General features: G+C 44.6%; 1 protein-coding gene across 1 annotated transcript in view; it reads left to right on the top strand.

The window, feature by feature from the left end:
- LOC106573762 (insulin-like growth factor 1 receptor) overlaps nucleotides 1–14,510 on the top strand; it is a 172,738-nt gene that overhangs the window by 131,980 nt on the left and 26,248 nt on the right. The window contains exons 7-19 of the mRNA XM_014149105.3: nucleotides 1,064–1,190; nucleotides 1,550–1,785; nucleotides 3,455–3,622; nucleotides 4,279–4,486; nucleotides 9,535–9,806; nucleotides 9,982–10,124; nucleotides 10,359–10,524; nucleotides 10,663–10,765; nucleotides 10,991–11,061; nucleotides 11,181–11,410; nucleotides 12,076–12,180; nucleotides 12,424–12,583; nucleotides 12,835–12,964. Of these exons, the coding sequence (XP_014004580.1) occupies nucleotides 1,064–1,190; nucleotides 1,550–1,785; nucleotides 3,455–3,622; nucleotides 4,279–4,486; nucleotides 9,535–9,806; nucleotides 9,982–10,124; nucleotides 10,359–10,524; nucleotides 10,663–10,765; nucleotides 10,991–11,061; nucleotides 11,181–11,410; nucleotides 12,076–12,180; nucleotides 12,424–12,583; nucleotides 12,835–12,964 (2,119 nt within the window). The remainder of the gene's footprint in view (nucleotides 1–1,063; nucleotides 1,191–1,549; nucleotides 1,786–3,454; nucleotides 3,623–4,278; nucleotides 4,487–9,534; nucleotides 9,807–9,981; nucleotides 10,125–10,358; nucleotides 10,525–10,662; nucleotides 10,766–10,990; nucleotides 11,062–11,180; nucleotides 11,411–12,075; nucleotides 12,181–12,423; nucleotides 12,584–12,834; nucleotides 12,965–14,510) is intronic.

The following is a 14,510-nucleotide window of genomic DNA, read 5'->3' as shown; positions in this document are numbered from 1 at the left end:
GCTATTCTTGCCATAATATCGACTTGGTATTTTACCAAATATGGCTTCTTCTGTATACCACCCCTACCTTGTCACAACACAACTGATTGGCTCAAACCCATTAAGGAAAGAAATTCCACAAATTAACTTTTAACAAGGCACACCTGTTAATTGAAATGCATTCCAGGTGACTACCTCATGAAGCTGGTTGAGAGAATGCCAAGATTGTGCAAAGCTGTCATCAATGCAAAGGGTGGCTACTTTGAAGATTCTCAAAAATAAAATATATTTTGATTTGTTTAACACTTTTTTGGTTACTACATGATTCCATATGTGTTAATTCATAGTTTTGATGTAACGGAAAACCCTTGAATGAGTAGGTGTGTCCAAACGTTTGACTGGTACTGTATATTTACAAACAATATATATGGGGGATTGGAAATGATGCAGACAATTGTGTTTTTGGAAGCTACAATCTATCTGCAACATTAAACCTGATCTACCCCTAATATATACTTTTTAATAATACAAATTAAAAAAGACAGGGGCCCCCAAACTTTTTCACTCAGTCCCCTTCCAGCATTGGGGATTATCCCATGCCATGTCTATTTCTATGGCCACAAGCACTGTTCATGACACAAACTGTTCACCTCCTGTTGTTGGCGGAGAGAACATTTTGCAGGTTTAAAAATTATTATTCACATTTTGTCATGAGGTGCAGAGAAAGTGTTGCAATTTTGAAGCAAATTTTCTTGAAATGCTACACAATTTGCCATGTCTAATGTGTATTCATGTGATATTTGAGTGACTCGAACATTACTACAAAATCTGTGGGCTGAAAAACCTATCCCAAAAAAGTTAGCTGACATGTTCTCGTTGATCTGGACATTTCTGACAAGTTATAAATAGCTCTCTGAGATGAAGATGATGATAATGCAATACCCATTTTTGGAATTGCATTTTACGTATTCTACTATTAGCTACAACTTTCAAGAGTAAGTTGAAAGCCGGACTGAATTCCTTTTTGGCAGGGGCACACAACAGTTTGGGAACTACTGATCTAAGGTGTGGTTTGTGTTTGTAGGTGAGAGTCATATCCTGAAGTTCAAGTCCAACAGCACGATGAGTAACCGGATCAAGCTGACTTGGGAGCGCTACCGACCACCAGACTACAGAGACCTCATCAGCTTCATCGTCTACTACAAGGAAGCGTAAGTATTCTCATGGAGATATACCATTCCCTATTGTACTGCATAAATGTACTGCATTCCCTATTGTACTGCCTTTATTTTTTAAATGTTTTATTTAACCTTTATTTAACTAGGCAAGTCAGTTAAGAACAAATTCTTATTCGCAATGACAGCCTAGGAACAGTGGGTTAACTGCCTTGTTCAGGGACAGATTTTTACCTTGTCAGATTTTTACCTTGTCAGCTCGGGGATTCAATCTAGCAACCTTTCGGTTACTGGCCCAAATACTTATACTTGTAGACAGGACATTATCTGCTGTATTTGTGGATTCAGAGTTGCTGTACTAAATTGACATAAGGTGTCTTAACCATGCAATCCAGACCGCACCAGAATATCACAGAGTTTGATGGCCAGGACGGGTGTGGCTCCAACAGTTGGAACATGGTTGACGTGGACCTACCGCAAGACAAAGAGATAGACCCTGGTGTGCTGCTCTCCCCACTGAAGCCCTGGACCCAGTACGCCATCTTTGTCAAGGCCATCACCCTGGTGGTGGAGGACAAACACATCCCAGGAGCCAAGAGTGACGTGGTCTATATACGCACCAGCCCCTCAGGTAAGACACTGTACAGCTGCAGTACACAGACTAAACTACAGTACAGCTACTGTACACAGCAGCAGGTCGCCTCAGCCATGGACATGTTTTCACCCAAGATAAACTGAAACACTTCTTATCAGAACTTTCAATAAGGAAATGTATCACTCTTATTTTAAGCTTCATGAAAACAACACATTTAAAACTTTATACACTGACCAAAAATATATATAAACACAACATGTAAAATAAAATATCCCAGAAATGTTCTATATGCACAAAAAGCTTATTTCTTTCAAATGTTGTGCACAATTTTGTTTATATCCCTGTTTGTGAACATTTCTTCTTTGCCAAGATAATCCATCCAACTGACAGGTGTGGAATATCAAGAAGCTGATTAAACAGCGTGATAATTACACAGGTGCACCTTGTGCTGTGGACAATAAAAGGACACTAAAATGTGCAGTTTTCTCACACAACACAATGTCACAGATGTCGCAAGTTTTGAGGGAGCGCGCAATTGGCATGCTGAGTGCAGGAATGTCCACCAGAGCTGTTGCCAGAGAATTTAATGTTCATTTCACTACCATAAGCCACCTCCAACGTCGTTTTTGAGAATTTGCCAGTGCGTCCAACCGACCTCACAACCACAGACCACGTGTAACCACGCCAGCCCAGGACCTCCACATCCGGCTTCTTCACCTGCGGGACCGTCTGAGACCAGCTACCCAGACAGCTGATGAAACTGTGGGTTTGCACAGCCAAAGAATTTCTGCACAAACTGTCAGAAACCATCTCCGGGAAGCTCATCTGCGTGCAGATTGTCTTGACTTGACTGCAGTTCAGCATCGTAACTGACTTCAATGGGCAAATTCTCATCTTTGATAGTCACTGGCACGCTGGAGAAGTGTGCCCTTCACCAATGAATCCCTGTTTCCACTGTACTGGGCAGATGGCAGACAGCGTGTATGGCGTCGTGTGGGTGACCGGTTTGCTGATTTCAATGTTGTGAACAGAGTGGCCCATGGTGGTGGTGGAGTTGTGTTATGGTATTGGCAGGAATAAGCTATGAACAACAAACACAATTGCATTTTATCGATGGCAATTTGAATGCACAGAGAAACCGTTACCAGATCCTGAGGCCCATTGTCATGCCATTCATCCGCCGCCATCACCTCATGTTTCAGCATGATAATGCTGCAAGCTGAAAATCTCCCAGTTCTTCCATGGCCTGGATACTCACCAGACATGTCACCCATTGAGCATGTTTGGGATGCTCTGGATCAATGTGTACGACAGCGTGTTCCAGTTCCTGCCAATATCCAGAAACTTCGCACAGCCATTGAAGAGGAGTGGGACAACATTCCACAGGCCACAATCAACAGCCTGATCAACTTTATGTGAAGGAGATGCACTGCATGATGCAAATGGTGGTCACACCAGATACTGACTGGTTTTCTGAGCCACACCCATACCTTTTTTTAAGGTGACCAACAGATACATATCTGTGTGCCCAGTCATGTGAAATCCATAGATTAGGGCCTAATGATTTCATTTCAATTGACTGATTTCCTTATATGAACTGTAACTCAGTAAAATCTTTGTAATTGTTGCATGTTGTGTTTATATTTTGGTTCAGTGTAGTAAACACCACTCACAGCATTTCAACATTTGTGTGTTTTTGTCACAGAGCCGTCTATGCCAATGGATACCCGGGCGTATTCCAACTCGTCCTCCAAGCTGGTGGTTAAATGGTCGCCTCCCCTCAACCCTAACGGCAATCTCACTTTTTACCTGGTCCGCTGGCAGCAGCAAGCTGAAGACAGGGAGCTGTACCAACACAACTACTGCTCCAAAGGTCAGCATTCCAACTCCTCTTTCTCTTCCCTTGTCTACTTTTCATCTTTGTGCATTATGGAGTCCAAACTGTAGGCATCTCTCCTCCCCTAGTATTATAATGCTCTGTACACACTCTGGTGGAAATTCAACACCAGCGACACCTGAAGTCAATCTTAAATGAATCACTCTTTATTATCAGCAAGTTGGAGAAGTTACAACAAACTCTGCACACCGTACAGGTCTATCAGAAACTCCGCTGGATCATTCCCAGCAGTTGTCTTATATACCGCTATACACAGACAAGTTATATTTGCATGATTTAGCATTATTAATTCATCATTACTGGTGGCTCGCACATGTGACTGACCAATACCTCACGAGGCTTTCGCTCTCCAAGTTGAGACCTTAAAACTGAGATACCTTGGTTGTTCCCATAGCAATATTCTGGGTGTACTGCCAAGTTGCTTATCAGTGATAGTGAGAATTCCTCCATACACGATCAGTCAGTTACCTGCATGAACCCAGCTAATTAGTTATTGGAAAAGTAGCATTGATTTGATACACAAACATTAGATTTCCCTCACAACACCACCTAATCCCTTTTCATTTTTGCTTTTTTTGGTGAATGCTGTCATTTGCTAACGAGTCCTGTTCCCCTCCAACTCTCAACAAAAGAGCTGAAGATCCCCATTAGAATTTCAGCCACGGGGTTGGCAGACATGGAGGAGGACACCAAGCCCACCAAGCCTGACCTGTCTGGGGGGGACAAGGGCCCCTGCTGCCCCTGCCCCAAGACCAAGGAGGACCTGAAGGCAGAGATAGACGACGCATCCTACCGCAAAGTCTTTGAGAACTTCCTACACAACTCCATCTTCACCCCCAGGTATGTGCCAGGCAGCAGGCAGTCTTTCTCTATGGTGAGAGATCATTCAACAGTGTGATAGTAAAGCGCTGGCTATAACCTCCCCCATTTGATTACAGCATTTTTGACCAAACCCTTCTTTGAGACTTTGTTGATTATTATCAAAGAGCTGAGCTCACAGTCTGGGTCCTGTTTGCTTTAATAGCCCAGAGAGATATCCAGGATCAGGAGGCAGTGGGACTGTAATTACCCAGCCCTGAGACTGGGACTGACAAGATCTAAACATCATGAGGGTTTGGAGGGAGGGAGGGTGTAGGGCTGCTGGGCTGTAGCTGTGTCAGAGGACCATGCCTGACAGGGAGAAACATGGGGAGCAGGAATTCAATGCCTGCTTACGGCACTTGTGGCTTTTCCATCGCCATGACGACGGCGGCAGCGGATATTAAGGCCTAGCAGGCTGTAATTTAGGCAGCACAAACAAACCCAGGGAGAGGGATCTGGTTAATGAGTCTGAAGGGCCTGCGCTGCGCACTGCTCGCTGGGCTGGCTGCACCCTTTCAGCCCGTTAGCCTTTTGTTTGCCAGAATGGGGTACGACATCTGTGTTGTGTTATAATTTTACCTTCTCATGGCTACGGATGCTTTACAGTTTCAACCCCTTTCCACACACACACACTCACTCTATGTCATACACACACACACAGACACACACACACACACACACACACAGATGTACTCATTGTGTTTTGAAATTGATCATTTTTCAGGGTAAACTCAGGCCACTTGTTTCTCCATACCAGATGGCAGATCAGGCCCTGTGTGTGTCTGTGTGTGTGAGGTGAATGAGTGCATGAGTGATACTGCGTTTGTGTACTCAGTGTATTCAGGGTACAGGTTTGAGTATTCACTGAATTAGTACAATTTCATCGCAAAACAAATTGAATGGAAAACAAATTCTAATGCACTTGTTAACCTCCATAGACTTCTCTGGTGCTTGATACATTCCAGTGTTTATATCTTGCCCTGACGCCAGCCTGCTTAGTACAGTATGCTCTTCATCACCTGCTAGGCTATGCTCATGCATTTATGTAATGTTATGATGCCCTTTCCTTCGCCTCTGTGATGCTCTCTTTCACAGTATTAAAACAAACAATTAAATAAGACCACTATTCTGCCCTATCAAGCAAAAAGGCAGTAACTGCTCATAGCGTGGAACTGAGAAAAATTGCTTTTATTTACCTTGGTTTCACAGTAACCGAGTGCAGTTACTGCTAACATGACCGACATTTTCTCCAAAACACAATACAATAGAGGCAGGATACTTGTCCTCATGATTAAGCATATATTTAATGTAAAAAAAAATGACTAACTCATTTTCGTCCAAGTGAGCAGTTACTGCCTTTTTTGCTTGGTAGGGCAGTACTGTTACTAATTGTTTTCTTTCACTCTCTTGTTGATTTGTTATAGTTGTCTAGGAAACCGAGGAGTGCCAGGTCTCTGGCCTGCCGCTAAGGACTGTGCTTGTGTATGCACAGGTACTCCACCACAACAGAGCCAGCATTATCACAAAACACTCTAGGGAAGTGCCTCTGAATGAGTGCATTTTTTCCCCTCAAAAGTCCAGGGTTAACAGAGAAGGGGAAAGGGAGGGGGAAACAGAAACAGGGAGAAGAGGAAATGTTTTCCATTCTGTCGCCCTCCTCGCTGCTCTCCCTCCTCCTTCCCTCACATGCTCTCTTTGTCCGCGGCATGGTTCGGAGTGACCGGCTGCCAGGAAATGTACAGAGAAGCCATCTGGAATTCAAATGAATGAGAAGAGAAAGGGAAGATCCCCTTAAAGCTGGCCAGACCAGTGAACACCATTCAGCAAGACAGACTGACTGGCTGGAGAAGTAGACGAGAGTAGTCAGGGGACAGGGACGGGTGACAACCTTTCAGATTCACTGAGTGGACATCAGCTGATTGGGTTGTTGCAACCATGACATCACCTAACTCATGATGGACAAGGACATTGAGAAGTACAAGGACACACAGAAGGACATTGAGAAGTACAGCGAAGGTCCCTGTGTTTTTCCTGTTGTTGGCACTGCCCTTACCATCTGGTTATCACCCTGTATGTCCTTCAGAGAGCACTCGCCATCACAGCTGTGCTTTCATATTGTATATGATCATGAAGTAGAAAAAAGTGTCCTTTCTCTGGCCTCTCTTTTCACTGGCATGAGAGGCTGCTATGTTCAGCTGCTGTGGTAAAAGAGTACCGCTAAATCATGCTGTTCTGGCTCCAGACAGAGGGTGCAGTCATGTCTCTCTTAGGATCCCTCATACAGCGTAAAGGTGAGAAAGAGGGAGGTATTTTTTTAGGAGGGGAGCTGGGGAGGGAGTACACCAGCTGCAGTCAGCAGCGCCTGGTTAGAAGGTCACGCTTCAGTATCAGTCCTCTGTCTAAAGTTCATTTGAGGACAGGTCTGCTTTGCTCTGCTCTGCTCTGCCTTGTAGCTCTCTGGCAACCCAGCCATCTGTCCCCTCTCCTGGGCAAATTGGCACATGGGGGCGTCTACCCATCACCCCTCTCATTCATCTTGGGGCGACCCAGTCTTCAATGGCAGGCTGTCTCGTGCTCCCTTCCATGCACTTGTCTCTTATACAAGATGTTCATTAAAGCTCTGCCAGTCCTCAGTGCTGTTGTGTATTGTTAATAGTAACTGATCGTTTTGGAGCGCTGTGCAACGTGGACTTTGCTGGAGCAGTTAAAACTTTCAGGATGGAATGTTAACAGAGGTGTGCGATGGCTACTGTTTTCTTCCCACATATCTGTGTGCCTGTCTGTGCTTTTCCACTCACCGTAAATACTTTTTCCCCGTGGGTGCCAGTCAGTCTCAAGGTCTTTTGTCACCCGCTCATATTTGTAATTTTTTAGAAGAATAGTTCTGAGAGAACATTGGCTTTGTACAGTATTTCTGAAGGTCTAGATGTTGGAATGTAAAATAAATCAGAAACCACATTCTCTTGTATTCCTGAGTGAACCCTGCTGGCCTGTACTGTTAGGTGGAGTTAGAGAGAGATACTCAGGAGATCACAGTCATTTCAGACACACTCATCCATCACAGTCACTTTCATTCACTAATGAATTTATCTCTCCTTAAAGACTCTTTACATATTTACTTTATCTTGTTCATGTGTACTGTAAACACCCTATGAATCTAAATATGTTCTGGATTCATTGTTGTTTAAGCCAACATATACACAGCACATCCCACCACTGTCAGACAGTCCTGTATTCTCCTTACCTCAGTTGACTGCACTGTGGGCTGACTGCACAAGAGGCTGCTGAGGGGAGGATGGCTCATAATAATGGCTGGAATGGACAGATCGGAGTGGTTTCAAAGACATGTGAACCATGTGTTTGATTAGTTCGATACCATTCCATTTATTCTGTTTCAGCCATTACTATGATCTCGTCCTCCCTAATTAAGGTGCCACCAGCCGCCTGTGGCTGACTGTTGAATTCTTTCAGAGACCCAGAGAGAGCCAGTCGTTACACGTCTCCTAAAGGTGACTCTAGGTAAGGTCTGCTCCTCTCGGTATCGGCACAGCGCCCGTGTGTTGTGGAGTCCCAGTGGCCCCGCCTAGTAGTGTCTGGTGATCTGCTACTGCTACCGCTGCCTGCATGTTGTCAGTGGCTCCAGCCAGGGTCCACTTACAGCCGGCCGGCTCTCCAGCTTCTGTGGCTCTCCCCATCTTCTCCTCATCATCCTCATCATTGTGTTTACAACCATCTCCATCACTCCATGAAAGAGGGCTGCAGTCCTGTTGCAGGTTCTCTTGTTTGCTCTTTATGACGGAATGTACCATTTGATTTCGTGTTTATTGCTTTATTTGCCTTTTTTTAGTATCATGCAAAAAAAACGCCTCTCTATGCATCAAACAGGTGGTCATTATTCTCCCATAACTTTCCCTTGAAAAGTGCATTTGTCCTGTGAATGAGGACAGGCTAACAGCGTCAGTAGGGGTCTGTATGGACAGGCAGGGTGCTGACAGTGTGTGGATGTGTGCTCTCTCTGCACCTCTGTCCCACCTCTCTGACCTCATCACACCACACAGCTCCACAGGGATCCGACCACTGCAGCTGGACAGACACACTGCAACAACAAATACAACCAGGCCACTTCAACATACTGTACTCTACTCTCAGTTCAGTTGTATCCCACTGGAAATGGTCATTTTACTGCTTGATAGTAGTTATTACTACTTCTTATTCCCATATTATATTCCTGTAGAGGACCCCGCCCTGTCCAGTGAGGTTGAAGGGGATGCTTTTGCTCAGTGTGACTCGTGTCAATGACATCATGTGGGTTGTGTATGAAGGCTACAGTATACTGTATGTACAGTATGGTGTTCCTGAGTATATTACTGCAGCGATTCTCAACTGGTGGGTTGCGACCGGGAGGTTTTGATTGGGTCGCAGAGTTTTTTTTTTAAAACAGCAAGAAGTGTGTTGAAATGATAATGAACTTACATTTTTAATAATTTAATCTCAGATTTTTTCAATTCTATCACAGAATTTTCAATATAGAGCTATTAGCAGCACTATTTTGGTTGATTTTGTGCTCTCAAACCAATGAGTTTATTAACATTCTTCATCAAGAACATGGGAATGATTTCATTATTGACAATGAAAGAGGTGGGAATGTTGTTCCCTTGTCATATAATTGCTACATTTACTATCAATATAGCATTAAAAATAGTTTTCCATTTTGTATTTTTCGCAATATGGATATTAGGTTGCGACGGAGACAACCTCGTTCAATTTGGGTCCCGAGGCAAAACCAGTTGAGACCCACTATATTACTGTATGGCTAGCTGACTTGATATTCTCCTCTCTCCTCTTTAACTGTGCCTCCGCTCCCTTCCAGAGAAGCTGAAAGCCCACACATCTTCTCCACTCCTTCTTCTCCTCAACATTTGTCTCTTATCCTTTGTCTTTCTTTGCCACACATGCCTTTTCTGCTACAGTGAGTCAGTGGGTCTCTCTCTCTAGCATTTCTTTATGCTACCCCCTTTGTCCTTCAGGCCCCCAGACCGGCGGCGTAGGGATCTATTTGGGGTGGCTAACAGCACCTTGGCGCGGGGTGGCAACACCACAGGCCTGGAGGTTAATGGGACGGACGGAGAATCCCCCGAGAGGGAGTTCCCCTTCATGGAGGACCGGAGCAAGACAGAGTTTATAGAGATCCCCAACCTACAGCCCTTCACTGTCTACCGCATCGACATCCACGCCTGTAACCAGGAGGTCCACCGCTGCAGTGCTGGAGCCTTCGTGTTTTCCAGGACCAAACCTGCAGGTGAGGCAGTCACACACACAGACACAGACAACGTTAGACACAAAGGCTTCAACAACAACAGCTTGACCATGGCCATCTGCATAGCGTTATTGTTCTAGGCTAACTGTGCCTTTTTGGAAATGGCTTATGTGTAAGAAGCCATCTGATATTTAGTGTTTGTGTCTCTGCCCATCAGACAAAGCGGATGACATGCCAGGCAGCGTGATCCAGGAGAGGGATGAGAAGGTGGAGGGGTCGGTGCTGCTGAGGTGGCCGGAGCCTGTCAACCCCAACGGTCTCATCCTGATGTATGAGATTAAGTTTCGCCAAGGCACCGAGGTGAGTCTGTATGGGCCAGGGCCCCTGGGATTTCTGCAGGGCCTCAACCCCTCAACCCACTGTGGCCCTCAGACATCAGGTTGACACTTTGTCTGTCTGTCTGTGTGTGTGTGTGTGGTGTGTGTGTGTGTGTGTGTGTGTGTGTGTGTGTGTGTGTGTGTGTGTGTGTGTGTGTGTGTGTGTGTGTGTGTGTGTGTGTGTGTGTGTGTGTGTGTGTGTGTGTGTGTTTTCCAGGCTGAGAAACATGAGTGTGTGTCACGCCAGCACTACAGAGTGCACAAAGGAGCTCGTCTGACCAACCTGGGCTCTGGGAATTACTCTGCCCGCGTGCGTGCCACCTCCCTGGCAGGAAACGGGTCCTGGACTGAGCCAGTGTCCTTCTACGTGACCCCACGCGCACGTATGGAGAACACGTGCATTTCCTCATTAAAATGCCTTTTTATGGATGATTTTCATGCCCAGAAATGATATTTCTGTTAATTCCTCCTTTTCTCATTGGTCAGATTTGAATAGTTGTTCTGTTATCATCTTGTTGCAGGGGACTACGACATCACGTTCTATCTGGTCATCATCATCCCCATCATAGTGATAATCCTTATCGCCAGCCTCATCACTGCACTCTTTTTTATCAACAAAAAAAGGTAAGAGGAGCAGAATGATCACTATAACAAACAACTGTGTCTCTGTAACAAAATGTTTGACTAGTGCGATATTAATCAGTTTAATAATATAATAGTGCTATTGTGATAATTTTCCTGCCTTAGGCAGTTCATAAGATTGTCGGCTTTTCTGCTGAATGAACGATCCCATTTATCTGTTGCCGACGCTGCCTCCACTGGCTCACACAGATGTGTTTGTGTCCACAGGAACAGTGACAGGCTGGGGAATGGTGTCCTCTATGCTTCTGTCAACCCTGAGTACTTCAGTGCTGCTGAGAGTAAGAACCATCTGAACACCTACAGTGTCATTTTAAATGCAAAATGTCCGACTGTCAAGGTCTCCTCGGGTGATGGTGTTTTGTGTCTGTCTCTGACTGTCCTCTCCTCCTGTGTTCAGTGTATGTTCCAGATGAGTGGGAGGTGGCCAGGGAAAAGATCACCATGCACAAGGAGTTGGGCCAGGGTTCCTTCGGCATGGTGTACGAGGGCCTCGCTAAGGGCGTGGTTAAAGACGACCCAGAGACGCGTGTGGCCATCAAGACGGTCAACGAGTCAGCCAGCATGAGGGAGAGGATAGAGTTCCTCAACGAGGCTTCCGTCATGAAGGAGTTCAACTGTCACCACGTGGTGAGAGAGACAAAACACCAGTTAACATCAGGGACATTGGCTCAGAAACACTAGCTTTGAGTGATGAGATTATTGCTTCAATTTCACAAGGTTCACAACTTCAAGGTTAGAAACAAAGGGCCCCAGGCAGAGACCGCTGCATAGGGTCGGAGACACCTGGCTGGCTGATGAGGTCAGAGGTCAAAGCCAGAGCAGACGACCCAGGGCACAGGGAGCTGCAGTATAATTCCAGTATAACCTGAGGCCAGCTGTAACTGTGTGATCTGAGACCTCTGTGCTCTATCACAGCTGAATCCTCATTAATTCAGCTAAACGGAAATGTTAAGGATTTACCCCTTGGAAAAACTCTGTTACAACCTTTTAGCATGTCTGGGTGATTAAAAGCCAAACAGTTAATTATTAAGCTCAATTTGAATAATTTAGAGGCAAGGAGGAGTTTTTTTCAAAGCTCAAAGCTCCACAGTAGTTTTAGTTAAGAGGAGCCAGAGTAGTTTCAAAAGCAAGAACATTTCACATCACTTCAGTCACTTAGTGAATATTAGCACTTAGAAATCTGTTTCTTGCCCAAAAGTTTCAGAAGGAATACTACGCCAACGAGAATTGTTTGTGCTCATTTACCCTGACACCCTCTCTGTGCTGTGTTCTGATTGGTGCGTCTGCTGTAGGTGCGTCTGCTGGGCGTGGTCTCTCAGGGACAGCCCACCTTGGTGATAATGGAGCTGATGACCCGTGGAGACCTGAAGAGTCACCTGCGCTCGCTCCGTAAAGAGGTATGTACATTACCCCTCCTGCTCTTTCTAACATAGTCTCACACAGAACTCAAGTCTATGTGTCAGTGCATTAATCATGTATTAATACGGCACTCACACACCTCCGTCAGTTGGTCTCTCACATTGTGTGGTGTGGCCTGGCCATGGTTCAGTGCTGCAGACAGCAGGGAGAAGGAGGTTGGAGGGAGAGACTGAATGGCCTGCTTGTGCTCACGTCTCTGCCTCTTTGCCTCTTTGCCACAGAACACGTCCAGCCAGGTTCTGCCCCCGCTGAAGAAGATGATCCAGATGGCAGGGGAGATTGCGGACGGCATGGCATACCTCAACGCCAACAAGTTCGTCCACAGAGACCTGGCTGCCAGGAACTGCATGGTGGCGGAGGACTTCACCGTCAAGATCGGAGGTGAGTGCCTTAAAATACTGTATTACTTCTACTTCCCCCTGTTTGTTTAATGCTAAACTCCCTCTGCTCTGCTGTACTCCAAAGTAAGTATTTTGAGATCACTGAGTGCTTGAAGGGGAGGAATAGCTTGCAGATGTAAATGGACAGAAGAGAAGGAGAGGTGAGGAATGGATTAGGCCTCATGAGCATCCACTCCCTCACATTAGTGGGATATTTAGTGGCCACTCAAAATTCTCTTCTCTTCTTCTCAGACTTTGGCATGACGCGAGACATCTACGAGACGGATTACTATCGGAAAGGAGGGAAGGGCCTTCTTCCAGTCCGCTGGATGTCCCCAGAGTCGCTGAAAGACGGAGTGTTCACCACAAACTCTGATGTCTGGTAAGAGCTCCTCGCCGTCCTCTCTGACTCATACACACGCGCATACACAGACCTGCGCAGTACACTAGCTGTATGTGTGCTAGAATATTGCATGCTCTCTCCGGGACTAGCATGGGGAAAACAGGCCTATCACTTCACACACACAGTCCATGTCCTAAGGAAGTTAGGAATTCATCTGGATGCTATTATAGTTAGTAGGTACAGTACATTTTGGCAGTGAAAAGTAGTTCCTGTTTAGTCAAGTTCCTCTGTGCTTTCAGGAACATAGAGTGAGTTTAGAACAGCAGATCAAGGCTCCTTCCAGTTCTCTCTCTGGAATGGGTTGCTTTAGAGAAATATAGCTGTTTCCTAGCTCCTTAGTTTTTGTTTCCCAATCGAAAGTGTCCCACGGGTCTGTCCCTACAAGCACACTTAAACTCCTCCAGATGTTTTCAAATGATGGTTTAGAGTGCCAACAGAAATTCACCTCCACGTCCCGCTCCCTATCTTCCTCTTTGAAGTCACGCAGATGAAAACAAGCATTGTGGGAACTTATTCTGGGCTCCTATGATATTACCAGTAGGTGTATTTTCTTGTTTATCTAAAAAAAGTCTCTTAATGTGGTTTTGTCTTTCAACACACTCCTGTTTCAGCCAATTAGATACAAGTCAATGTTATAAAAGGCTTTTTTAACCCTCATACTACTAACATCTTTTACATACATGGATTACCAACTGGGGTCATTTTCACCCTAAGAAGAAACTATTGGAAAAAGCAACAATCATAGCAAACTATCAACATATTTCTTATTAAAACATTATCAGGCATGTAAATGTGTATCTGATTTTTTTGTTTTTTATTGACAAAACAGATTGTTATTCTAGCAAAATTACAGTTCATTTTAATATTCTGTAAAACAACAATATATATATTTTCCCTTAAATGATATGCAGCTCTTTTTTTTGAAGTACAATCCACATTAGTACTAAAAAGCTGATTTGCCATAATTTGGTTGTAGTATCATTTAGTTCTTAGAATTTTGAAGTAAATTCTGATTTTGTCATATATGGTAAAAAATCGACTGCCATTTAAAGGTGTGGTACACCAAAATTTGAAGTATTCTACATTTTATTCACAAAAAGTGATTCATCTATTGATCCTGAGAGACAATGAACAAAAATATGGCATAGTTTTCTTTATTTATTTACCTCACAGATAGCATTAGTATCGCTGCTAGTGAAACAATGGGAGTGGTAAGGCAGTGGTAAGGCCTATGGCAGGATGCTTCAAAAAGCATGCCCAAATCCTCAATGTCACGTTAAACCAAATGTTATAGCAACCAAAATACCATCAGAAGTTGCACATATAGCATATAGTATAGGATTTCTGCTATTTATGTAACATTTCCTGGAGAATAACTATTATTCGGAGAATACACACTAATACAGCACTATGTGTACATTCGGAGGGTAGGTGATTTCTTTACTCTAGTTCTATCAAGTATTCATACCACTGACAGACTTTTTATGAGATGTTTTGACTGCAACTATGTATATATGTAAGGTCA

This window comes from Salmo salar, chromosome 16, assembly GCF_965601325.2.
Source record: "Salmo salar chromosome 16, fSalSal1, whole genome shotgun sequence".
Lineage (NCBI taxonomy): Eukaryota > Metazoa > Chordata > Actinopteri > Salmoniformes > Salmonidae > Salmo > Salmo salar.
Note: the sequence above shows the minus strand (reverse complement) of the source record. Positions and strands in the feature narration are given on the sequence as shown.